Here is a 27,102-nt window from a genome sequence, read left to right on the forward strand (position 1 = left end):
TAAATGCTATACATTTCAATGCCCTCCAGGGATTATATTTAGCAATCACATGGCAGCACTTCTTTGTCCATTAATTATTGTGAGCAATCCCCTCTAAAAGCAGCCCTCACTTAGTAGAGTGACCTAGAAACTTGTGGTTGTGCAGTTGCTTTATTGATCAATGCTTTTCTTTTTTTCAGGGTGGACTGATCAACTTTGAGAAAAGGAGAAGAGTAAGTATCATTTATGCTTCAGAGGATTGCCATTTTAATTCTTAAGGCTTTGACAGTTCAGAAAGGAATAGGGGCCAAATAAGGTTGGGTTTGATTGGTTTGGTGGGGGGAAGGTCCGTTCTCCCATTTATTTGTTTCAAATCTTCTCAGTAGCAAGAGAGAGAGGGTTAGTGAAGTAGGAACCATACTGGATTTGAAGTTGAAAATCTGGCTCCTTGTTATCTGGATGACCTTGGGGAACTCACCCAACCCCTATAGACCTCAATGCCCTCAAGTGAAAAACTGAAGGGGTTAGACTGGGTCACCCCTATGGAACATTCCATCTCAAAATCTTATGTTCTTTAGCTCCTGTTAGGGATTTCACCCTGTACAGAGAAGAGAGACCTCCTACACCAACATCAAAATTATGGAGGGAGATCATCTGGTTTGTGTTGTTTTTAGGGGGAGAGGTGAGGTAAGAGGGTCAGGTTAGTTCCCTTAATGTCTACCCTGTTGCTGTTATTGAGTCAGTTTAGTCATGTAGCAACTCGTGTCCCTCCTGTTTGACTCTTCATGATTTCATTTGAGGTTTTCTTGGCAAAGATACTGGAGTGGCATGTCATTGTCTTCTCCAGGTCATTTTGCAGATGACGAAACTGAGGCAGACAGGGGTGAAGTGACTTGTCCAGAGTCACATACGAAATAAAGTGTCTGAGGATAGATTTGAATTCAGGAAAATAAGTCTTCCTGACCCTAGGCTTGGCATTCTATCCACCGTATAATTGGCCTGGCCTACCTCCTGTTCCCCAATCTTGCCCTATCATTTCTGCCCAAATCTACATGCCCCCCAATGCCTGAACTTCCTCTCCATTTCCACTCACCGAGAGCCTTCTTTTCCGTCCAAGCTCATTTAAGGGTGAGATCTCATTCTTAGGGACTTTTCTGATCTCCCTTTGTGAAGATCTCCCCTTCCTTGCCAAAAGAGGTGCTCCCATATTACCTTCCATCTTTTATTAAAGCTGTGTCCATGTCTTTCTCCTGTTAGATGGAGCTGTTGTTTTAGTTTTGTCTATCCCCGAACCCTAGACAATCACCTGTATTTAGTAAGAATTTCATATCAAATGGCAGTGGATCGAGAAAAGGAATGTGCTTGCCTGAACTTCCAGGACTTGTTTCTTATGTGTGTCCTGCGAGCAGAGGAAAGGGTATCCAACTGCTAGGTTAATCACTTATCTACATGCACTATAACACTTCCTTATGACCTATACAAAAGAAGTTAAACAGATTGTTAAAAATTTGCTATCTTGTGTTTTAAATGTCTTATTGAGCCTGACAAGGAAATTGTAGGAGGAGTAGAATGAATTAAAAATGTGCTGGGTTAGCTTTCTCTTCAGAAAATCAGTCAACCAGGATTTATTAAGTATTTACTATATGAATGCAGGCTTTACATTAATCACTGCCCTCAGGGAGCTTACAATTTAATGGGGTAGGTGTAATTTCAGAAGAAAAGGCCTATTTCTACTTTTTGTAGAAGTAATTTCAGAAGAAAAGGCCTCTTGGAGGAGGCTGCATTTGAATTGAATCTTGGAGGAAGCCTAGAGGCAGAGGTGAGCAGGAAAAGCATTTTAAACATCACAAAGACTAAGAATTCAGTAGAACCAGAAAATGAAAGTTTAAACCTAAGCCTAGTAATTAGGCCAGTGTTATGGAAGCACATAGTTCTCAGAAGGGAGTGATGTAAGAAAACTGGAAAGGTAGGAAATGATTGATTTATAAAACTCTTTAGAAGCCAAACAGAGAATTTTACATTTGATCCTAAGAGTTATAGGGAACCAGTAGAATTTATAGTGTATTATGACAAGATGGTGACTTGGAGACACAAAGGCTTTAGAAAGATCATTTTTGGTATCTGGAAGTGGACTGGAGGGAGGGAGAGCCAACAATAATAGGACAATTTGTTATTGCAGTAGCGTGGGTATGAGGGTCTCTACCATAGTGACATTTGGCCAAATGGAGAGAACATATACAAAAGATGTTGAGAAAATAGAAATAACAACTACATTGTATAGGTGAGGTCGGAGATGACGCCCAGGTTATGAACCTGAGTGACTGGGAACATGGTGGTGATGTTGACAGTAATGGGGAAGTTAGGAAGAAGGGAAGGTTTGCAAAGGGGGAAGGGAGAGATGGTGAATAATGTGACTGGAGCATGTTAGGCTTGAGATGTTCACAAGACATCAAGCTGGGAATAGCTGAGAGGTAGGAGGTGATAGGAAATTGGAGTTCAGAAACACTTTTTAGTCTTTGGAATACAAGCAAAAAGGAAGGATCAGGGAAGAAACTGCCAGTGTCTGTTTCTAAAGTTCTTGCCTTTGGGACTTACTTGGTGATTAGGTTCCAGTAAAGGAGTCCTGTGCAAGGCCCTGGAAGAGATTCAGAGTTTACCCAGTGTCTGCATCATCCAGCTTTCTGGGGAGGGGAGAGAGGGGAAGCACGTAGACCATATGTGGAATATTACCTACAGATTTAGCTGACATATTGTAGAAGTACATCTACAGGCTGGAGGGAAGCCTGTGAAGAATCACTATAATTTTTAACATTGCCAGACAAATGCATTAGAGGGTAGATCTTTTCTGAAAGTTTCCTGAAGGAGATGAAATCTGCATTGAGTTGATACCCACATCAGATTATTATTCCATGACAATTTGAAAAAGAGCATGTAGTTTCAAATGAGATATCCAGTAATTAGGGATAGGGAATAATCACTTCATTGTGCTAACTTGAAGACTGGTGGTAATTTAATTGCACAAATGAAAAAATACTTTGAGACTCATTAGAATTTTTTTCCTTGGAAAATGCTGTCATACGTTTGACCTTTGTGCTTTAGAATCATAAACATTTAAAGCCAGAAAGGAACTTTGGGATAATAGAGTTCAATGACTTCATTTTACTGCTGAGGAAACTGAGGCCCCCTGAAAGTACAAGATCAGGCTGTTTCTTATCAGAGCCAAGATTGGAACGGGGCCCCTGGCTTCATTGCATTTTTTTGGCTGTGTTATGATAGCAGAAGTTTTGTCTAGGGATGGAGACAGTTGGACTGAGAGTCAAGACACTGAGAGTCTGCCCGGGTTTTTATGACTGTCTTGTTCTGAATGTTTGAAAGACTCTGTCTCTTTGTTTCCTCACCTTTGTCCTTAATCTTCAGAGTAGTTTTGATTCCATGTCTGTCCAATTTCAAAGGGAAGGAGTTTTTGAAATCTGTACACTTTGATGATAGGTAAAAGTTCATAATAATTTTTTATCCCTAATAAAGAAGTAGGTAACAAAGGGATTTTTGGTACATGCACATAGTTGATTCTCTCACGGACTTAAAAAAGATTTAGTTAAATGATTTATAAGAGCAATAAAAGTCAAAGAAAAACTCTTTGAGTGCAATTTCAGGGACTCTTGGACATTTAAGACTATGTCCAGATACCCAGCACTTCCAGGAAACATTTGTAGTTGCAGATTGTTATATGAGCTAAGTCTTTATTCAGTCCAAAATGACTTAGTAATCTTGTGGGTATGGGACATGGGTGCTTCCTGATTTTGGTATCTTATCTTTGTGGGTCCTACTCTCAGGAAATCTCCAGTCCAAAGATTATCCTCTATGTACTAAGAAATGAAAATGGAGATAGAAAAACAAACCTGTCTCTTTAAGTATTGATAAGACTAAAAGTTGCCCTGCTGACAATGTTCTAGCCTGATTTGTTTTCTAGGAAATTTTGGCATGCATTCTAAGGCATACACAGACTTTCAGGACTAGAGTTATGGTATCTTAAGAATCATTCAGCTATTCCATTTATAAGGAAACAGAAGATCTGAGTTTACCCTATGTATGTTGGAGTTTTATATTCAGCATTGTTTATTCCTTTCCTGACATGTCATGTTGATATGCCATTGGTGTGTTTCCATGTTTGAAGAGCTTAATTTTGCTGCCTTACTCACATGATCTATTTGTTGATCTATTATTCTTTAGGAGTTTGAAGTCATTGCTCAGATCAAGCTCCTTCAATCAGCCTGCAACAGCTATTGTATGACCTCTGATCAAAAGTTCATTCAGTGGTTCCAGAGACAAAGGCTCTTAACAGAAGAGGAGAGGTAAAGTGGACATTATTATTGTTGTTCAGTTGTTTGCAATCACATCCCACTCTTGATGGCTCCATTTGGGGTTTTCTTGGCAAAGATACTGCAGGGGGTTGCCATTTCCTTCTCCGGCTCATTGTACAGATGAGGAAACTGAGGCAAGCATGGCTAAGTGACTTGCCCAGGGTCACACAGCTAGTTAGTGTCTGGGTCCAGATTTGAATGCAGGACAACGAGGCTTCCCTAGCTCTCTATCCACTGTAACACTTAACCTGTCCTCAACCACCTATTTGCTTCATTTGGGAGCTTCCTGTTCATCTAGAGCAATGGAGAAGTGATGTAGAGTAATGGATCAATGCTAGCCTTGGAGTCATCGAGTTTTAAGTTTGAATTTTGTCTCAGATATTTAGCTTTGTGAATCTAGTGAAATAATCTTCTTCATCTACATGGAGACACTATTTACCTTTAATGAGTAATGCCTTCAGAATGCTATATCATGAGATAGAAATACTGTAAAATTTCATCAACTCTCATTTCATTAATTTGCATTTTGTGATGATTCAAATATGAACTGTGTATTAAGGTTTGTGGGACCTATCTTTGGAAAAGGAGGCACTAATAAGGAATTTTGTTATAAAAATAATAGATATGATACATGTTGCAAAGATTGAATCTCTAAGACTAGGCAAAAAAATTGAATATGGCAGATGAGGGAGAGTGAAAAGTCAAGAATGAATATAAGTTGCACACGTGGGTGAGTGGAAAGATCTGTCTCTTTGCTCATATCCATTCAAACTTAGCTCTATAATTCAGAAATGATTTAACTTAAAATGCTCTGTGTTTATAGCTATGCCCTCTCTTGTGAGATTGAAGCTGCTGTGGACACCAGCGCCACCTCGCCAAAGCCTAGGAAGAGTATGGTGAAGAGACTCAGCCTGTGAGTGTCATTTCCCAGAGGGGCCGAGTGGGGAGTGAGGGAGCCTTGGTTCGTTTGTTATTGTTGGTCACTTTGGTCAGTTCACATTTGAAGTTGGGAGATAATATTGTTCATTGACATACCTGAAGCTTTTCTGAAAAAAGCCTTCCCCGTGTCTGAGCGGAAGCCCACATCTGGAAATGGTAAAGAACAATTAGCCCATTTATTTTGTGAAGGGAAAATGGGAGGCCATCAGTGCCTGGTCTAGGAAAGACCTGGATTACTATTGTCAGCAAATGAAGACCTTGAAAAGTCCTAGACCAGGTCCACTCTAAGAAACCCAAGACTGGTGAAATGTAAGTAAGCGTATTTGTGAAATTCAAGCCCATTCTTCCTTATTGACTGACAGTAATGAGCCTAAATGAACACCGCAGGGACAAATCTTTAGTTTTTCCAAAGAAACTTGTAGTTAAGAGTTGCAATTGAAATCAATTGTGCTTGGGATTTTTATTGCTTATCTTTACTACTGAAAAAAGTTTCCTTAATAGCAAATAACACACACACACACTGTCTGTGTCTGTCTGTCTGTCTGCCTGTCTATCTCTGTCTGTCTGTCTGTCTCTGTCTGCCTGTCTGTCTCTCTCTGTCTGCCTATCTGTCTGTCTCTCTGTCTGCCTGTCTGTCTCTCTTTCTCTCTGTATCTGTCTCCCATACTCATACACACTCTCACACCCACACTTGGGGGACTTGGAAGAGCACCACTCTTCTTGTTATCCCTCTGTTATAATAGGTAGATTAGGTAAGGACACTTTGTATTGCCTCTCTTAGCTTTCAAAAAGAATTTGTAATTCTAGAAAGAAAGGATTGCTCCAGTTGCCTTCTCAGATAACTCAGCCTGACTGGGCAGGGTCAGCTGATTAGCAAGATTAAACAAAAGGAATCTGACTTCCAAAGATAATGTTCTGGGTCAGGATGGAGGTGCTTGATACTGGAATGTGAGTCCTGCCTCCTGGCTATTTCTGTTAATTGGCTGATCACAAAGAACTGGATCTCAGTCTCCTCATTTGTAAAACGGGGGTAACCACAGCACCTCTCCCCCAAGATTGTTATGAGGATCCAGTGAGATCATATTTGTAAAATGCATTGTAAACCTTCAAGTGCTCTATAAATACTAGCTAGATTTTTTTTTTTCTTTTCTAACTTATGTTTATTTTCATGCTTACATATCTCTCAGGGTTGTTATGAGCATCAATTGAGATACTAATTGTAAAATGTCTGGCATCTAGTAAGTGCTATGTATAGTGTTAGCTGCTATCACCCTCACCACCACCACTACCATCCTCACCCCCCCCACCCTCACCATCCCCACCATCATCATCCTCTCCCTTACTTCTTCAACCTCACCCCCATCATCATCCTCACCCTCACCCCCACCATCCTCACCCTCACCACCATCACCCCTACCATCCTCCTCCTCCTCCTCACCACCATCCTCACCCTCACCCCCCCACCCTCATCATCCTCTCCCTTACTCCTTCAACCTCACCACCACCATCATCATCCTCACCCTCACTCCCTCACCCCCACCATCCTCACCCTCACTACCATCACCCCTACCATCCTCCTCCTCCTCCTCACCACCATTCTCACCCTCACCCCCCCTCACCATCCCCACCATCATCCTTCTCTCCCTCACTCCTTCAACCTCACCACCACCATCATCATCCTCACCCTCACTCCCTCACCCTCACCCCCACCATCCTCACCCTCACCACCATCACCCCTACCATCCTCCTCCTCCTCCTCCTCCTTCCCACCACCATCATCCTCACCCCCCCCACCCTCACCACCATCACTGCTAGAAATGCTTTTACTCTTTTCCCCCATTAATGCAAGCAAAAAGATGGTCCCTGACCTCAAGAAACTTACGTTCTGGTGGAACGAGACAGTGCCTGCATCAAAGAAAGAAGGAAGGGGATGGTGTTTGTGTGGAGGGAAAAGGTCCCTAGTGTGGATCAGTCTGGATTGTAGTCCGGTGAGAATGAGAAGTTCAGCTATAAATAAATGGGCCTGTGATGAATCTCCCACCTGCTATTCTTCTGTTGCATTCAGTAGTCTGTGGGTCCTTGCCAATGAGGATACAATAACTGGCTTTTGTAGCTGAATCATACTTGGATGTGAGTGAGCTCTTCTTCTAGGGTCCAGGCAGTGTTTCACTGCTATCTCCCTGTGGGCTGTGGTAGTGGGCAGCAGTTCAGTCTGGGACGAGGCTTTAGATCCCACACATTTTATTGGTTGAGTTATCGAGAGTATTCTGAGATCCGTGTTTAAGGTGTAGTGATTTGTTGTATGCTGGCTTATGAATGACTGGGAATTTCTGATGTATAATCCTGTCCTCCATGTTGTGCTTGGCTAGGTTGTAGGCACAGACTTAATTTTGATCCCCTGCAGGGACACATCACAAAGTTTTTATCACTTCTGTTAGCATCATGGTAGTTGCTTCTCTTATTTTGTTCTCATCTTTTCGGATGGAAGTCAAATTGTCTGAGGGTGTCACTTTTGCTTTTATTCTTTCGTATTTAATAGTCTGCAGATTGTTTCACAGGTGGCAAAAATAACTGCTTTTTGTAATTGAATAAGAACATTGAGATAGATGCTCATGTTCTGTGAGCTTACTGGGACAACTGGAGTGGCAGACAAGGCAGTGGGAATGACATGTACTTTATCCTGTTCCCCAAATGGTTTTAGTTTCTTCCATTAGATCTCTGTTTTGAAACATTTGGATTCCATGTAGTTTGGATATGAGTTTTCAATATGGCAGTATCTATTAAAAGCCTTGTCATTAAATTTTTATGGGTCATTATTGTAGGCAACAACTTTTTAAAAAATAGTATGGTGATGCCCAATTCAATCCAATATATTGTTGAATTCTCAAAAATATTTTGGAATTTATCTTTTTAGTACACAAGTATGTCATCTGTTTATAAAGGATAGTGATCTCATGGAAATCCTACTTACCTGATCATGTCTAGATTTCTGACAGGTGCTCAATTTTTATAACCTTAGGTGATCCAGTGTTTGGGCTTTCACTACATTATTGCCAAATCTGCACTAGTCAATGAGCCTAGACCCCTGGAAGATAACTTTTCTGTAATTGCTTATGCCAGGAACCAGATAAATTCATGATTTACTATCATAAATATTTCTACTTCTAGAATCAAATTGGCTTGAAGCCAACATTTGTCTGAAGCTTCTTTGTCCATATGGTACAGGTTGAATTTAGCCATGGAGTTCTTGCACTATTGGGTCATCCATTTCATAGACTTTTTCCAGAGATAATCCACTTTCAGTTATATCAGTATATATCTGCAGTCACCTTTTATAATCACTTTGTGAAATGAGGTCTTTGTATTTGAAAAGTATTCCTGTAGATTTTTGACTTCTTTATTCTTATGAGTATTATTATTATTATTATTATGTTAAATACCAAGATTCTATAAATAAATCCCTTTATTCTGAAAGAAAATATGAGCATTAAAAATCAATATGCTGGCTTTGGTATTTGTTACAAGGGTGACCTTGGGCAAGTCCCATGACTTCTTTCTCACTCAGTTATTGTAAAATGAAGGGCTTGGACTAAAGGATCTTAAAATGTATGTCTAAATCTTTGATCTGTGATCTGGTAAATAAAGAATCTTCTTCCAGGGCTGAGCTGAGAAATGAAGAAAAAGCAGAAATATCAGTGTGAGACATGATGCAAGTGTTCCTAACATGGCAGGCGCTGAATAAATATCTGTTCAGAGACTGAGTGAAACTCAGCTGGTCTCAGTGGCATTAGAAGGTGATGCTGGAGGAGTGACCTTGGAGACTTCATGGACAATAGAATGTTAGGGATGGCAGGGAGCTTAGAGAAGCAGGTGACATAATCTCTTACCTCACTGAGTTGAATGCGTATGTGTCCATGTGGGCTTGGACAACGTCATCTTTCATATAGGTTCAAAAGATTATTTGGAGAGAGCCGTGTGCATCCAGAGAGGGACTGTGGGGACTGAGAGTGGATCACAACATCTATTTTCAATTTTTTTGTTGTTTGCTTGTATCTTGTTTTCTTTCTCCTTTTCTCTTTTTGATCTGATTTTTGTTGTGCAGCATGGTAATTGTGGAAATATGCATAGAGGAATTGCACATGTTTAACATATATTGGATTACTTGCTGTCTAGGGAAAGGGAAGGGGGAAGAGAGGAAGAAAAAATTTGGAACACACAGTTTTACAAGGGTGAATGTTGAAAACTACCTATGCATATGTTTTGAAAATAAAAAGCTTTAAAAAAAAATAAAACATGCCTCCTTAATTTCTATTCTTTGCTATTATAAAAAGAACTGCTATAAATATTTTGTGGGCCCCTTTCCTCTTTCTTTGACCTTTTTGGATTATAGGCCTAGGGTCAGTATCACTAAGTCAAAGTGTATGCAGAGTTTAATGATTTTCTAATTCTTAAAAAATGGCACAGGAACAGCAGTCATCACTTTAAGGGTCTCATAAACTGGTTCTTTCCTATCCTTCTAAGCTTCCTCCCTTTTATTCTTTTGCAATTCAGTTTTACTCACCTGCTTTCAGTTCCTCAGAGATAATACTTCTGTCTCCCATCTCCATGCCTTTGTGGAATGCTCTTAGTTTTCCAAGCTAGAAGACTTAGTTTAAGAGGCCTTTCCCAGTCTTCCCAGTTCAAAATGACTTCCATGAACTCTTAATATAGCCTGTATAATACTGAAGTAGCTTCATGTTTGATCTCCCTCCTCCATTGGAATGTGAGCTTCTTGAGGTCAGGGACTGTATATGCCTTTATTTGTATTCTTAATGCTTAGTACAGTCCCTGGCTCTATAATGTAAATGTTTAATATATGCTTATTGACATTTTATATATATATATATATATATATATATATATATATATATATATATATATATACACAAATATGTATATATATATATATACATACATATATATATATATATATATATATTGTCTCACATGGTTTTAATTTCTTTCACTGAGTCTCTATATTTTGAAAACTTTTCATCGGAGATTTTGAGTTTTCAATATAGCTGAAAACTCAGTTTTTTTTTTTTTTTTTTTTTTTTTTTTTTTTTGGTATTTCTAAAAGTTTTCTCCTTGTGATTCATGGATCTGGCTCTTGTGTGAATGTTTATAATATGATGCTGTCTGCACTTGTGTCTGGCATGAATTTTGATTTTAGGTATAGCTACCCTCCATGTACCCCTGCAGGATTTGGAAACCCATGAAAGGAGGTGCCCCTGCAGGGGATACGGAGAAGATATTTCTGGGAGTTGGGTGTGGGGAGAAAGGGAACTTTGAAGTTTTGCTTTTAAAGCCAAGAATTTATATTTGTGGCCTTTCTTTAATGTAAACCACACATAGCCTCTTGGCTATTTTATCCAGAGCAATGGTGTTCTTCCCATTTATTCTAGTAATGTTTATTTAACAGTGACAAGTAGACAGAGAAAGTGGTATATGAGGGCAAAAGTTTTTCTGAAGAGGTCCCTGGCAAAAGAATTTGAGAACCATGGATCTGGGAAGATACCAAATCTATTCCTTCTCTGTGCTGGAAATAATATAGCTTAAAGCATTTATTTCCTGAATTTTTACATAGGTTGTACAGAAAATCTTTTTATATACCAAGATCAGACCACAGAAGATCAAGACAACATCAGGGATCTAAGATCCAAGCAACCAAAAAAATCCTATTTATTCACTATTGGGTTTCATGTTTGTTACAAAGTCCCAACCCCAGTATTTTCTTTCTTTTTTTCCTGCAGTCTGTTTTTGGGCTCAGAAGTGATCAACAGCAGCACACCCACCAAAGAGCAGCCTAAATCAACTCCGAGTGGGAGCTCTGGAGAAAGCATGGACTCGGTCAGCGTGTCCTCGTGTGAATCGAACCACTCAGAAGCTGAGGAGGGCTGTATCACGCCTGTGGACACGCCAGATGAGCCTCAGAAAAAGGTACATCTCTTCCATTCTTAACCAGATGTGACATTTGCTATAGGAGTGGCTGTCATCAGTGTCACTACCCCACAAAACCCAAACATTTCAAAAGCACCAGGGGAGCGATACACTCTGAAGAAGGGGTGAAAGCAGAGAAGGCTCAATTTTGCCTCACAGGGAAGTCTATGTAAACTTTCCCTTAAAGCAATAAATCTGAAGCCAGCCAACAGGTGTATTTAGTCATGTTACTTTGGAAATGTTATTACATGGTTTTGGCTAAAAGCACTAAATAGATGAAAGATTGTGACCTTTAGCATGAATTACTTTAGGAAATGCTTAGGAGGGGCTTTCTGGGGAAAAGAAAATCACAAGTCAAAAAATGAAGCATCATATTACAAAGTTTAGGTCTTCAAAGTCCCAGTAATTATGAACATGATTACGGAGCTCAAATTACATCTCCTACCTTAGATCTCTTTCTTAGGTTGCATAATGACTAAGTAGTCTGAACTGAATAAAACTGAGCTTATATTGTAGAAGCAAGGAAGCAGAAGAAACCTCGCAGGGAAAAAAATGTGAATGTGCCTTAAAATTTTTCAACAGTCATGTACCCTATAGTCAAAGGCCCCCAGTAAGAGTTTCTTGCCACCTTGTGTCTAGATTTAAAACTGGCAGGGATGATGTAAATAGGATTTGTTATCTGGATGAAGGTTGAACTAGAAGATCTGAGGTTGTAACTTTCTGACTCTCTTCTCACATTGGAAACAGCTTGATGGCTCAGTGTATAGAATGCTGAACCTAGAATCAGGAAGACTCTAAATCCAAATGTGGCCTCCTATACTCCTGTGTGATCCTGGGCAGGTCACTTAACCTTCTTTGCCTAATCCCCTGAAGAAGGAAATGGCAGATCACTCCAGTGTCCTTGCCAAGGAAATCCCATATGGGTCACAAAGAGTCAGACACAACTGAATGGCAATTCTCAGATCATCTCGATCATCTCGGAGTTGGAAAAGTCCCAGGCATTTTTTAGTTCCATTTATTGTGAACAGAAATTCCATATATAAATCCTTATCTATCTAGGCTCTACTTGGAGACCTTGTTAAAGAAATCCGTTCTGTTTTTGTTCAAAACCTAGACAATGCCGTGAGATAACATTAAAAGAGCTAGTCATTCCATAATCATTCATTGACTTCTGAGCTAGTCAAACCACATCTGGAGTATTTCATTAAGCAATCCACATAGAGTCTATCAATGTGATTTTCATCCAGCTGACCCTCATGGCATTCATTGGCTTTTTCCATGTGTACAGTTGTTTGACTGGGAGACAATTTCTTATAGTAACAATACAAATAGACCTGTAAAATCAGGTTTCTAGGTCTTTATTCTATTGTGTTTCTAGAAGCTTGCAGTTACTGGAATGAGCTATGGATAGATTGGACATCACTTTTTTGAAAGACTGGAAAATTTGATATCTCTGGGAAGAACAATGAAAAGCTTGTTGTAACCTGCTCATATAACTTGATACAATGATTTTTCACTTAATATTTTACATGATTCTTCAAAATTTCCTGACTTGAAATTCAGCAGATCTAACTTGAATGCAAGATTATCTTGTGTGCTTTGTATATATTCATTAATCCCTAAGTTTCTGTACTGAAGTTTCCTTGGCTTAGAGCATTGGACACTTGTAGTCAGGATGACTTGTGTTCAATTCCTTAGATATTGCTAGCTATTGTTTCTCCCTTACAACTATAAGACAATAAAAGAAACTTGTTTTATTCAAGTAAATAAAAGCAAAATAGTACATCATTTCTAAAACAATTCTGGTTCCATGATTTTGACAGAGTCATAGACTTAAACTTGGAAAGTACCTATCTCAGATGCCATCTCTTTGTCTCCTAGACCTGTTTCTTTTCTTCCCCTAAACTTTCTATTTGTTGATGACGTTTTCATTTTCCCAAGCATCCAGATTTGAACATTAAAATCATCCTTGACTCTTCATTCTTCATCAACAACCTCCTCTCAGTAGTTGCCAAATTCTATGAATTCTGTATAACATCCCTACTCATACTGCTCCTTAGTGGAGTCTAAACATCTAGCCTGACTTCTGATAGGATCCTTCTGAATGGATTTTCCTGCTTCTGAATCCCCCCATCTTCCAATCTGTCCAGTCCATAGTAGCTAAAAATAATCCTTTACATGTGCATATCTTATCAGATCTTTCACTTACTCAGGAACTTCAATGACTCTCCACAGCCGATGGGATAAAATTGCAAACAATGTGACCCATCATTTAGCAGGAGTCACAGTCAGGCTTCAGTCAATCTAGCCTCAGCTCCGTCTTGTACTCTTTGTACACTCTACATTCTACTCGAACTAAGCCCTCAGCTACCCCCGTTATCCTCCACTATTGTTCTCCAATCTTCCACCTCTTTCATTTGTGCTATCCTGGAATATATCTTTTCCTTTTGTTATTGAAAATCATTCTCTTCTCTCAAAGCCTGGGTGAGTTTTCACCTCTTTCTCTTAATTCCCCTCTCCTTTTGCTGCCATCATATTTTGCCTCATATTATTTATATACATTTCAGAGTCCCTCAATTAGTTCATTAGCCCCTTTAGGGTAGAGATCTGGCTATCTTGGTTTCACTAAAACCTAGCACAGTGCCTTTTATTGTAGATACTTAATAAATATTTTCAAAATTAAATTGAATCCCCATTCAAAGACTGGGTCTCATTTCCACCATTTCTAATGGTGCTCATAAAGCCTTCATTTGAAGAATGCCAATAGTTAGAAACTTAATTCCTCAAGATAAACTATTCCACTCTTGGCCATTTCTAATTGTTGGACACTGTTTACTTGTGTCAGCAAATCCCACTGGTTCTTTCTAGTTCCGTTTTTGGAGGCTCGCTGAACAAGCTCAACGTCTCTTCATTCAGCTACCATTTGGAAATATTCATTATGTACCTACATATAAATAATGCTATGCTAGGTGCTGTGATGACTACAAAGAACACAAAACCAACCTTCCTGCCTTCATGGATGCAGTGCACTGTTAAGGCATCTTGCAATTCATCCTTATAGATGCATTTTGTATCTTGCAAGTTAGTCATTTGGTTCTAACTTGGAGGTTCAATTTCTGATAAGGGTTTGGAGCTCACTAGGCAATGAGTAGTCTAATAAGAGCTTAGACTAAAAAGGATATAAGAATCTAAGATCTTATTTAATTTCAAATGTTTTTAGTAGGAGAGCACCTTCACTGGAGGCAGCTCTCAGAAGTTAGTGGTGGCCAACTGTTACTGTCTTTGTGGGGATTACTCAAAACTAGAAAAAAGATCATTTGGTGATATGAGAACCAATTGACTGACCAGTTACAGAGAAGGAAGACACATGCAAATGAAGATAGAGAAATGGGCGGAGGAAGATGAAGAGGAAAGGAAGGGATCCACAGACGTGGAAGGCTGAAAGGAAAAACAAGTCTAACACTAAGTCAACTTTGAGTGTGGTAAATTCTAAACACAAAGATGAACTTAGGGGAAAATGAACAAAGTAAGAGGAAGAGAAAAAAAAAAAAGATGAGAAGGGAGTGATAAACAATAGGAAACCTTGGAATCCGGTCCTTCCTCTGACACTATTTAGCTGTGTGGCTTTGAGGCCAGCCATTGATTCTTTCTGGGTCTCACTTTCCTCATCTCCAAAGTAGGGGTAGGGACCAGATCTGGGATTTCATTGGTATAGAAAAGTCCTAGATGAACTTCCCTAAAAATTAGAGTTTTAGAGGGTTTCCTCTACAACTAAGAAGTGGCTTGCTTAGGGTCACAAAGCCAGGACATATCAGAGGCCAAACTGACCTCCAGTCTCTGTGTTTCCAAGGTTACTTTCTGTCCTCTTTGTTTTGCTGCCTCTTATCTCTAAAATATGAATAATAAAGCTCGCCTCAGTATTATGGGGACAAAACAGATAAAGCTCCCTATGTGAGCTGCTGTTTACTTTAGCCTCCCATTTGTAGCTGCTAGAAATGTTTTTAATTTCAAGATTTAACCTTCCTTGCCTTTGATGGCGATCTTTATTGGGGCGTATCACATGACTGATGCATGTGATACAATCTGTGTCTTGTGAATGAGGGAAAAGATAGTGAAGCTAAGAACAAGGACTAATTCAGGGAGGTACATTCTCCTCCCATTCTGTTGGGAGCTCAATGACTCTAACTGAATACTAATTAACTATAAGAATAACCATGGGAACACATTTCATTTGCCATTTACTTTACCTGATAAATTTGGAGGAATCAAGACCTGACTTTATAAACTATTGAAAAAGAAAATTTTTCTATATGGATATGTATCTACATGTGTATTTGAATATATATGTAAATATATATATATATATATTGAAATGATAAAATACTTTTTCTATGTGGATATGTATCTATATATATGTATGTATATATATATATATATATATATATATATATATACATGCATATCTCTCTCTATACACATATGTATATTGAAATTATTAAATACTTTTTGTATGTGGATGTGCATCTATATATGTGTATATGTATATGTGTATACCTATATATATGCATATATATATATATTGAACATGATAAAAAACTTTTTGTATGTGGATATGTATCTCTGTATGCATATACATATATGTATCTTATCTCTCTCTCTCTCTCTCTGTATATATATATATATATATATATATATGTCAATATAAAAGTTAAAGAACAGGACAAATTCTAAAAATCAATTGAATTGTCCCTACATAGTGGAACAAAAAGGATATTTGACTGTGAAAGAAGGTAGGATGGTAGGATAATCAAAACTTAGGATGAAAACCAAGCAATTGCAAGCCAGACTTTTGCTATAACAGTAGTCCTATGTAGATTTGTGTCTATGTTTATATCTATGCCTGTCTATATCTATAACTAGCTGTATCTGAGAGCCAGTATTACTCAGGAGATCAAGGGCTGGCCTCAGTTAAACTTGAGTTCAAGCCTGTCTCTAGCACAGGCACTTCATCACCATATGACCCTGTGTAAGTCATTAAACTCTTAGAGCACCCCAGCTCTTCTCTAAGAATAATTAAGTTATATAATTAAGTTATAGAATGGTTTCTTGTCTGCGTTGGTAGAGAGTTTCCTCTGCTAGAGAAATCACTGATGTGGTCAGTTTTATGCCAATCTTTATATATAAGAAACTACATCTTATGGTTAAAGAAAAGAAAAATGAGTGAAAACTCACCTTGAGACACTCAATGTGTTTGTACTGGTATAAAACAAAGAAAGTAAATAACAAAATAGTCTGTGTATCACCCAGAAGCCACAATAGGATGGCTCTCTTGCTGAAAAACATGGAGGAGGCGTGGTTAACATCAACAATTTACATTGCTCCCTGATGGTAAATCTGATGAATTATTCATAGTTTGGTTACTACCCAGACAGTCTGACCACAATTTGACAACACTAGAATTTGTAAAGATTACTACGCTGGAGAAAATTTACAAACAGACCCAACATCAAATTCATATGTGGATTAAGAAGGACTCTGATTCCTATTTGCTTCACTGTGGCTAGGATTAAATTTATTAAAGGAAGCCAGTCCAACTCCCTACCAAAGCCCTACTTCAGTGCCTCCTCATGCTTTCTTTCTAAGATTACACCAGTAAAGAGCAAACCGTGGTAGATCTAACCAAGCTGGAAAAACTTCAGGCAAGACTGAAGTAGACTTCATGTCTGTCATTTGAGGACCAGTCTAGCCAAAGGCAGAGAGGCTTCCTACTAGGATAGCTGCAGGATGATGGTTTTTTTGGCCACAATCCTCCTTCAGGCTTATTGACCAAATCATATCATATTTCAGCTTAGCTTAGTGGAGGGAGGACCTATACCAGCATAATCACAGACCTTGATGTATCACAGTAAATCAATCTTATAGCTAAGGCCATTCAATTTGCTAAGGATAATGAATTTATCATTGCAATTTAAGATTAGTAACTCATAACAAAACATCCTAATAAGTTCAGAGAATAGATGGTGATTTGTAAGGCAGCTGGGGGCACAGTAGATAGAGCCACTAAACCTAAAATCAGTATGACCTGAATTCAAATTCAGCCTTACCATACTTACCAGTGTGACCATAGGTAAGTCTCATACTTACCACATACCAGTGTGACCATAGGTAAGTCTCAGGTGGGGATAATAATAGCACCTGGATCCCAGGGTAATTGTAAAAATCAACTAAATCTGTATTAAAGCACTTTGTAAACTTTTAAAGTGCTTTTAACTATGCTAGCTTTTAATAATATCAGCAAATCACTGAAGAACATTGTGTTCTTCACTATGAAGAACATATCTTAGTGACTGTGGATTATATAATAAGCAAAATCATTCTACTAAGATTATCTATCAAAGTACCTATGATCTAAGTTTGCAAACAGACTAATGTATAAATACAGAATTAAGAAATGCCAGAATGTAATACAGTATTACTGGGATAAAGTTGCAATAATCAGTGACTCCCATTCAACAAGTTGACAAAGAACTAGGACAAATTATAAACATCAATTGAATTGCCCCTATGTAGTAGAACAAAAAGGGTATTTAACTGAAAGATATTTTCTTAAGTGTGTAAGTTAGTAGAACTCATTGATACAGCTGCCCCTCTCAAGTAAAAATGCTGCAGAAAACAAACAAACAAACAGTAAATGTCCATTTATCTGGTATCTTAATGACTACAAGAAGATTTTGGAAGGACCCATTATATTTCTCTTTGTTTTGAGAAAAATGCAAATAATAAAAGGAAACTAATGTTCCACATTATTTATATATTTTATATGAATGTGCCCATAGCAAAGTATCCATAAGGTTGTACAGTGAGAATTAATATTTAGAATGATTGGTGGCCCTGAGGCACCATATGAGGCAAGACGTTGATAGGCTTTCTGATAGCGCTGTCTGAATCCACAGAAGATGTGGCTAAATGAGAAGGAGTGAAGCCACCATGAAGTGGCTAAAGAAGGATGCATCTCAGCCAGAAAACAGTCCTTCCATGACAGGTTTCTGATTCTTTTTTCTGCTCCCTTCAATGTGTAACATGACCTTCTCTGTGCTGATCTCCCACTGCTCAGACATCATTTTCCTCAGATTCTGCCCGGGGCCTCATTTAACTTCAACAAAACATTTGGTTTGACTCCAGCTCTTAATTCTGAGTATACTTTGAGATCATGGCTTGCGTGATGATGATGATGATGAGAGAGAAAGAGAGAGACAGAGACAGAGAGAAAGGCAGATAGAGAGAGACAGACACAAAGTCACAGAGAGAGAGACACAGAGACAGAGACAAGAGGGAGGGAGCAGAAAGAGAAGAGGAAGAGGGAATGAACTAATAATTTTAAAATCTCTTTCTAGTGCTGTGAGAAGTTAACTTGGAGTCCAAAATTTGTTATTTTTGTCTTTGCTGCCATCTGCTGGTTATTCTCTGGAAGAGCAGCAGGGAATCCTGGCAATGAGTCCTAAAATGAGGAGGGGCCTTAGCAATCACGTCACAGTCATCCATCTCCCAGGCCAAAAGGACCTGAGAGGGCCAAATCTTGGGAAATATGTCCAAGCAGAGAGCACAGGGTGGGAAGTCTTTCAGGAGACTCTTCCTAAAGGATAAAGTCAGGGATATTAGTTCGGCTCCCCCATTTTACAGATGAAAGAAAGCTCTGTCCCTACGAGGCAGAATTCACAGCTGTGCAACAGTCAGCCCAAGGACCTTCCAAAACTAGGGTCTCCTCTCCCAGAGAAGAAGATGCTTGTAGGGTACGGGGTCTAATGGGTAAAATAACAGTGGATATGGTTACAGATCTCTCCTGTCTCCTTTCTGAGAGTAGTATAAAGCTTCTTATTTTCCTCCTTTTTTTTTTTTTTTTTTTCCCCTTTTCCAGCTCTCGGAATCCTCCTCATCTTGCTCCTCTATCCATTCCATGGACACAACTTCCTCAGGACTGTCATCCTTCATCAACCCCCTCTCCTCCCCTCCGGTCACCAACAACAACCCGAAAAACCACAAACGCTCCATCTCAGTCACCTCCATTACCTCGACAGTGCTGTCTCCAGTTTACAATCAACAGAATGAAGACACTTGTATAATCCGCATCAGTATAGAAGACAACAATGGGAACATGTACAAAAGTATCATGGTGAGTGTTGTAGCTCTTTTGCCCAGGCGTGTGAGTGCTCAGGAAGGTGCGAGTGCCTTGTATTTGAGATGTGGAGGCAGGAAGAAATAACTTCAGATCCAGCCTCCAACATTTACTAGTCCTATGACCTTGGGCAAACCTTTTAGACTGTGCCTCAGTTTCCTTAGCAAAAAAAAAAAAATAACAGTATCTATTTCTGTTCTTTTCTGAGGATCAAATAAAACAATGTTTGTGAAGCACTTCGCAGAATGCCTGGCACAGAGTAGGAACTTAATGCTTGTTCACTTCCCCTCTCCTCTTTCCTAATAGGAAAAACATCACACACACACACACACACACACACACACACACACACACACACACACACTATGCAAAATGAATTTTAGGAGGAAAGGCACTGGCTGCTGAGGGATCAGGAAATTGTTCCTTCTGGTCTATGATCATTTCCCCTGTAGTGTCTAAATGAAAAAAGAGAAGGAAACTAATGTCTTGAAAGTAGTGATTTGACTTCTTGTCTGCTTTCCTTTTATTACTTGCACTAAAATTCCATAGAAATTCTCTAAAGGTTCACTTTTTATAGCATTATTTATGGGGGAAAATGTATTCCAACTTAAAAAAAAATTTTAAAAACAGATTTTGGACACTGCCTGATAATAAGTTGAGAAAAGCTTTTCTAAGTTGCTCCACAAAAGGATAAGTCTCTGGGAAAAGTTCCCTCCCACGTTATCCTGGAAAGTTAGCGGTTTTAGATTCTTTGGTAAAGAAACTGAATATCTCTTAGGTGTATCCTTGGTGAGAAATTTGCATCTGGCTGGCTAAGTCCAACAGCAGCCCCCAGTGACCCTTCATGGAATGCCTGCCACGCCTGGCTGTGTGTGGGTAGCTCAGACTGATGCTCCACTTGTGGGAGCATTTCATTCAGGCTGACAGGAAACAGCTCTTCCTCTTTCAGACTTGGGACGTGCACCTATTTTTTCCCTTACTAATTCATATCACAGATGTGTCGGGCACAGGAAGATAAGCAAGGTCATTGCTATTTGTTCTCAAGGGGCTGATTTTAATAAATTGAGCTTTCAGAACTTTGTTCAGAATCAGTTGCTTCATCAGGCGTATTGTAGGATAGGAATGAAGCCGAGAAACCTTTAATGTGCAGGAAAAAATGTGTTTCCTGTTGTGCTGGTGTTTTCCCATTCATTGATGCCCCTGAACAGAAAGCAACAAACAAACAAAAATAAAGCCTCTTACTGCGGATGGACAGGCGACTTGTTTGTGAGGAGCAGGAAGTGTACGCTGCAATGGCTGCTATTCTCTCACAGATGGAGTAGATGTCATTTGTCATTCCTTGGTTGAAAATGGTCCTGTTTGCATCCAGAAAGTCTCAAACTCAGGAAAACAATATTAAATATTGTTGCTTTGGAACATTACTATATGGATCTCAGTGTTCACGGAAGTGAGAGTGCTACAGAAGGAGAATCGGGTCTTTAGCTCGGTTGCCCAATCTCTGGGGACTATAGGAAGTCAGCCTTCCTCTTCTCATCTCTGATATTGCAACTTAGTTACTAGCAATTGTCGCACAGCCATGCTCCCAGGCAAGGATCTGTATACTGGCATTTTCCAGATCCATAAGCCAGCAAGTAGGTCCTTTCAGGGGAGAGCCTCTGTCTGTGAGCGGGCTCTCATGGACCTCTAGAGTCTCGAGGAACAGTCCTTTTTGGCTGGTAAGCCATCCCTCCCTTGTCATGTGGTGACACTCTGTCCAAAGTGCTCCTTACTACAAACCAGGAGTGTGTTTCCCAGATAAAAGGGCCATTAAGTATGGCCAGTGGCAGCGTGTTGGAATGTGAAGCATGTTGATATTAATGTGATTTCTGCTAAGCAGCAAGGTTGAGCGGTGATTAGAACACTGTATCAGGAACACCTGAGTTCACATACAGATTCACTCACTCACTTTACACCTTGGGCCAAGTCACTTAACCTATTTTTCTCAGTTTCCTTAACAGTAAAATGGTGATAACTGTAATAACCACTTCTTAAGGTTGTTATGAGGATCAGTCACAAGACGGTTTTTGTAAAACACTTGAGACAGCATCTGGCATGTAGTAGGTAGTATATAAATGCTAACTATTATTATTGTTGTTATTAGATTACGTTATATTTGTATGGTGTTTGAGCTTGAGGACAACCTAGTAAAGCAGAGAGTGCTGGTGTTGTTACTCGCCTTTTTACAGGGGAGAAAATTGAGACTCAGTGTCTTGCTGAGAAACTCACATAGTCTATAGCAGCACCCAGGCCAGAATCCTTTGTGCCCTTGTTTGGGACATGTAGCTCATTAATAAGATGGAAAGTATTTTTCTGTTAGCAAAATCTTCATCCACTATGAACGTATCTCTCTCCCCCACCCCAAGTAATGTGTTCTGTGTAGGTTCAAGTAAAGGGGGAGGCGGAATCCCAGAGTAGTTTAAGACCATTGCTGTCACAGCAACAACATGTATTTTTCTCAGCACTTAGCACATTGTAGGAACGTGTTTATTGAATGACTCACTGATAGTACTGGGGATCCCTATTGATGGGCCATAAGGAGCAAAATTTTCATGAAACATGGAACTTGATATTTTCCAGTTGACAAGCCAGGATAAAACTCCAGCTGTCATCCAGAGAGCCATGTTGAAACACAACCTGGATTCGGACCCTGCGGAGGATTATGAGCTTGTTCAGGTCATCTCGGAGGACAAAGGTGAGTAGAAACCGCTTGGGATATCTCCAACCTTGGGATCTCGGGTACACCAAATGCTAGCATTGGCTGGGACTTAAAGGTCATCGAGCTGACTCTTTGTTTTATGAAGTGAGACTTAGAGGTGTCAAATGTAGTCACACTGACCTTGCTTGCCAATGGGCCAGTCAAGACTGAGATCCATGTTTTCTCCTGTTATCTACTTCTCTTCAAATTGGGAATACAGGGGACCAATATGTTAAATTAAATAGGCTGGAACATTCTTATATTTATGTTTTGTATTAGCTCTATTCTGGAACCAAGAATAAAAAACAGTATGGGATTTTTCATGGGATTGAAAAAAATAGGCTTTAAAAAAATCCTCTTCTCAAGAGCCTCTGGGGATTTTCATACTGCATGGAATAGAATTCTAACTTGCCTTCATTGCCCAAAGTCCTATTTCCTCTCTGCCTAATATGATAATTTCAGAGAAAAGCTTTATCTTTATTTGTGATTGATCCTTGGCTACCAGTAAGCCCTTCTCTTAACACTTGAAATTCAAATTTTTCTTCCTCTGCATCCCAAAGAAAGAATACTCCCTGTAGCCCTTCATTGTGTTGGGATGTTCCTTACTCAACGAACCCTTCTCTGGAGTTTCACATCTCTGAGGTGGTCATTCTGGGAAGATGATCGCTCTCACCTAACAAGATTTGTTCTATGTTTTTTTTTTTTAATTTTATTGAATTTTTAAAAATATATCCCAAATTTGTCATTGTATCATCTCTTTTCTTCCCAGCTTCCAGAGAACAATTGCTTATAACAAATAATTTTTAATTTATTACTCACTTTGGAAAGTGAAAACCAGTATATGATGAAACTGAAGGAAAGACTTTTCTACAGAATTCAGTGCCACAAATATATAATCAAGCATATTAGAAATGAGTGCTCTTAAGGAAACATCTAGTAGAGCATTCTTAAAGCATGGTCTGAAGATCCTTGAGACTCTTTCAGTGGGTCTATGAAATAGAAATAATTTTAAGAATAATACTAATATGATTTAATTTCCAATTAAATTCAATACTGATAGAGATAAGTTCTTGGTGGGAGAGTTCCTCAATACTTATTAAGAATGTAAAGGAAGTCTAAAGTCAAAAATGTTTGACAGCTACAGTCATTAAACTACTCTCCCATTGTACAGATGAGAAAACTGAAGTTTTCAAAAAAGCAGAATTTGTGTACATATATAGCTACATATATGGGGTCAGATATAAAAATTTTCTCATACAAGAAGGGGTTACAAATGAAAAAAGTTGAAGAAGTCCTGAATTATAATTCATGATCAGTGTAGAAAATATTTGAGTTCCAATCAGGATTAAACAAATCGGTACTATCCATTCTGGATTTAGATTTTTGGATTGGTTCAAATCTCTGGAACAAAGGTCATGTCCCAGCCTTGCATATTTCACATCCCAATTCAAATCACTAAATATTTCTATGTTCAAGGCTCTTTGCTAGGCATAGAGCCTATGTCATAAAAAGAAAATAAGTGCTATAAAGCCCTGTCCTACATTCTATTGGGAGATGGGGTAGGGAAAGTCAGATAGCACTTAAATAGATAGAAAATAAAGTCTAATTTAAGGAGAAAAGGCAACTAATAATAGGGGGCAGGATCAGATCCCTATAGATAGGATGAGCCTTGAAGGAAGCTAAGATGAGAAAGGGCATGAGGATGGTCAGTACAGAAGACTGAGAGTACAGAGTTGGGATCTTTAGCTTGGGGAAGGCAAATGTCTTTTGAAATTGTGCCTGAAGAGGAATATGGTAAAATAAGTTTAGAAAGGTAAGCTAGAGTAAGAGTGTAAAGGAAGACTTTAAAATGCTCAATTGAAGATTTTTTTTGAGGCAATGGAGACCTGATGAAAAATTTTGAACAGGGGCTTGACATGGTCAGTACTTCAGTTTGGCACCTCTGTAGACTGGAGTGGATGGATGGGAAAGAGGAGAGAGGTCATAGGGAGATGGAGTAGAGCGGTCATTGTGCAATGCTCCAAGTAGCGATGCACTTTGAGAGAAGGAGACAAACCAAAGGGATGCTGCATGGAGGCAGCATCACTGGGGACTGACAGCTGATTGACAAATTGATTATTTGGGGGTGGAGGGGAGAGAAGTGATCAGAGAGGTGAGCACTAGCCTCCCATACACACTGACTTCTTCCCATTTCTTCTCTTTTCCAGAATTGGTCATTCCAGATACTGCAAATGTCTTTTATGCTATGAATAGCCAAGTGAACTTTGACTTCATCCTACGGAAAAAAACAACCCTGGATGAACAGGTGAAATTGCGGAGTCGGACCAGTTTGACCCTGCCTAGGACAGCAAAGAGAGGCTGCTGGAGCAATCGACACAGCAAGATCACCCTCTGAAAGGGAGCAGGAGGAGCTCACCAAAGCAGGGAACGGACCGAGTACTTCAACTACCACCCAGTATTAGGGAGCCTTCATCTATTCAACAAATATTTATTGAGCATCTGCTATGTGTATGGCACTGCACAAGACACCTTGGGGGAATACCAAGATCAATCAGATATGAAAGAGATGAACTACTACTGCAGTGTACCTCCTTGACCGATTTGTGATGAGAATGCAAAGTTACCCACATATAGAAATATATAGGTGTCTTTGTGTATGTGTGTATATATACATAAACATATTTTATATATATATATATATATAAATGTATATATATGTGTGTGTGTATGAAAGGAATTTTATGGGATATTCTGGACTATGGGAAAAAATTTGCACATTGGCCTAGGACGATACGGTCATTTTTTTAATAAGGGGGAAATATACAGCCTTACACACCTTCCAATTAAGTGGAATCAGATCCTAGGAATACGAATTTTCCTTTGTGCCAGTATTACTTGTAACATGAACTTCAAATTTTATTTTTCTAAGAGGAGAAAAACCTCTGAAAATCAAGTGCCATCAGAGACAAACAAGTGCAGGACGAGAAGAGTCACCATCAGCTGAATGAAAGACCGACTTGGAAAGGGTCTGGAGGAGCCAGTGACCTTCAGTGTCTGCCTGCACATGCCCCATTCTGTCAGGGGAATGGGTGAGGAGCTTGGGTTTCCCCCGAAGCTCAGCTGGAAAGAGAGTGCTAGATTTTGAAGCCGGAGGACCTGGGTCTAGACCCCAGCTCTCTGACTTACTACCTGTGCGACCTTAGCCATTTCACTTCTTCCTTGAGCCTCAGTTTCCAAATCTGAAAAATGAGGAGCTTGGACTTAGTGATCTCTAAGGTCCCATCCAGCTCTACATCCTATAATCTACCTTGATCCATTTGCTCAACAAATTGCTTTTCTGGAGGAGGAGGAGAGAGAACTCATTTTGTCATCTTCAGATTTCTCCGACCAACGTTTAGTTTTTTGCACCCATTCAGGACCAGAATGCAGACTTTAGTTTTTCCTTCTAAAAACATTCAGAAAGTGGGTCATGCTTGTTTTTGCACAAACACTCACGTTTTTGGTTACTCACCAGCCAGGCAAGGAAGTGAAGAAGACGTCCGACATCTGCGGACTCTGTCCATGTTTGAAGGCCAATGGTCGTTGCCTTTTCTGGATAAATGCCTTTTGTGTGCACAGCTGCCTATCATGCTGGGCCTCTGCCATCAGAATTGCTGTTCCTCATCATTCTGTGCAATTATTCCTCAGGTGTAGAACTTTTTGGAGACTGACTTAGATTGGGGACTTGGAGTCTGTGAAGGAATTGATTCCTGAGCATCGATTGACCCATCGGCTGTCTCTGAAGATGTGCCTGTTTATTGTAGCAGTGCCCAGTTTGACTTTATTATTAATTTTTGTAGCATCACTGTGCCTAGCCCACAGCCTCCCCAGGGCAGGGTGGGGGACAGCCACCTTGTGGGGTCAGGGGGTGCATGCCAACTTAAATGTTTCTTCACAAGGTACATTCTCCAAACAGAATAAAGAAGTTAATTTTGCATATGGACCCCCTCCCCCTCTATAGCTGCTATTACTCTGTCTCACTTGGAAGTGAAATTTTTATTACCAACTATGCCATTTTCCTTCAGAGTCTGAGGTATGGTAAAAGTCATTTTAGGGGTTTGAATTAAAAGCCATATATGTTCAATATTGACGTGTAAGAAGCACTTACAGAATGTCATCCTTAATTTTTTTCCTCAGATTATTAGTCTGCATTCCAAAAATTAAAAATAAAATGAAATGAAATGAACTGAGATTATAAAATTTAGATTATATACATAGTTTTCTCTGTGCCAGCTTTGTAACGCGACTATGAAAAGTTGTGTCTCATTTATGTTCTGTGAACAGCCATAATAAATCAAGCTTGGGGAACTGGAAAGATCTGAAGAGCCATAATACATGGACAAGAAAAAACACAAACTTAGAGAATGCCTTACATCTTGCTTGACTTTCTCAGTGATGTTGATTATTGCACTGTAAAGATGCCCAACCTCACACGGCATGGAGACATTATCAGGTCCATCTTCGGTTTGAGAGAGGAGGGAAAATAGTGGCAGGTGATGTGGCCGTGGGCCCCACAGTGTGACCAACAAACCAGATGGACCGATACTAGAGCCTTGGCCTGTGTTTCAGGCTGTCAGTCCAGAAATAACCTGTAAGAATGTGTAGTTGAATGTCCCCCGAGCACAATGTGTTTGCTTGTATATACTGTATATGTAGAGATTAGTTTATATACTGTACTGTACAAAACCTGTATTTTTCATTTTTAAAGACGATGAAAATGTCCAGTGGGATAAAATAGCCTCGTTTATTTAATGCCATATTTTAAATACCATTTTGGTTCCTAATGGACAGCTTGTATGTGCTTTAGCCACTTGCACTATTATTTGGCGCCTCTAGCATCTGTTTACCTTCTGGTTAAACTAATAAACTTGTTTGGGAATGGGAGGCATGTGCTGCCT

General features: G+C 39.4%; 1 protein-coding gene across 3 annotated transcripts in view; it reads left to right on the forward strand.

The window, feature by feature from the left end:
* The window catches only part of RGL1 (ral guanine nucleotide dissociation stimulator like 1), a 230,430-nt gene extending 204,040 nt beyond the window's left edge, over positions 1–26,390 (forward strand). For all 3 annotated transcript variants that reach the window (XM_074308566.1, XM_074308567.1, XM_074308565.1), the window contains 7 exons: positions 180–212; positions 4,210–4,331; positions 5,164–5,253; positions 11,072–11,258; positions 19,174–19,428; positions 22,048–22,162; positions 24,373–26,390. In XM_074308566.1, the coding sequence (XP_074164667.1) occupies positions 180–212; positions 4,210–4,331; positions 5,164–5,253; positions 11,072–11,258; positions 19,174–19,428; positions 22,048–22,162; positions 24,373–24,560 (990 nt within the window). In that variant the 3' untranslated portion in view covers positions 24,561–26,390. The remainder of the gene's footprint in view (positions 1–179; positions 213–4,209; positions 4,332–5,163; positions 5,254–11,071; positions 11,259–19,173; positions 19,429–22,047; positions 22,163–24,372) is intronic.
* The last annotated feature ends 712 nt before the right edge of the window (positions 26,391–27,102 follow it).

This window comes from Sminthopsis crassicaudata, chromosome 4, assembly GCF_048593235.1.
Source record: "Sminthopsis crassicaudata isolate SCR6 chromosome 4, ASM4859323v1, whole genome shotgun sequence".
Taxonomy (NCBI): Eukaryota; Metazoa; Chordata; class Mammalia; order Dasyuromorphia; family Dasyuridae; genus Sminthopsis; species Sminthopsis crassicaudata.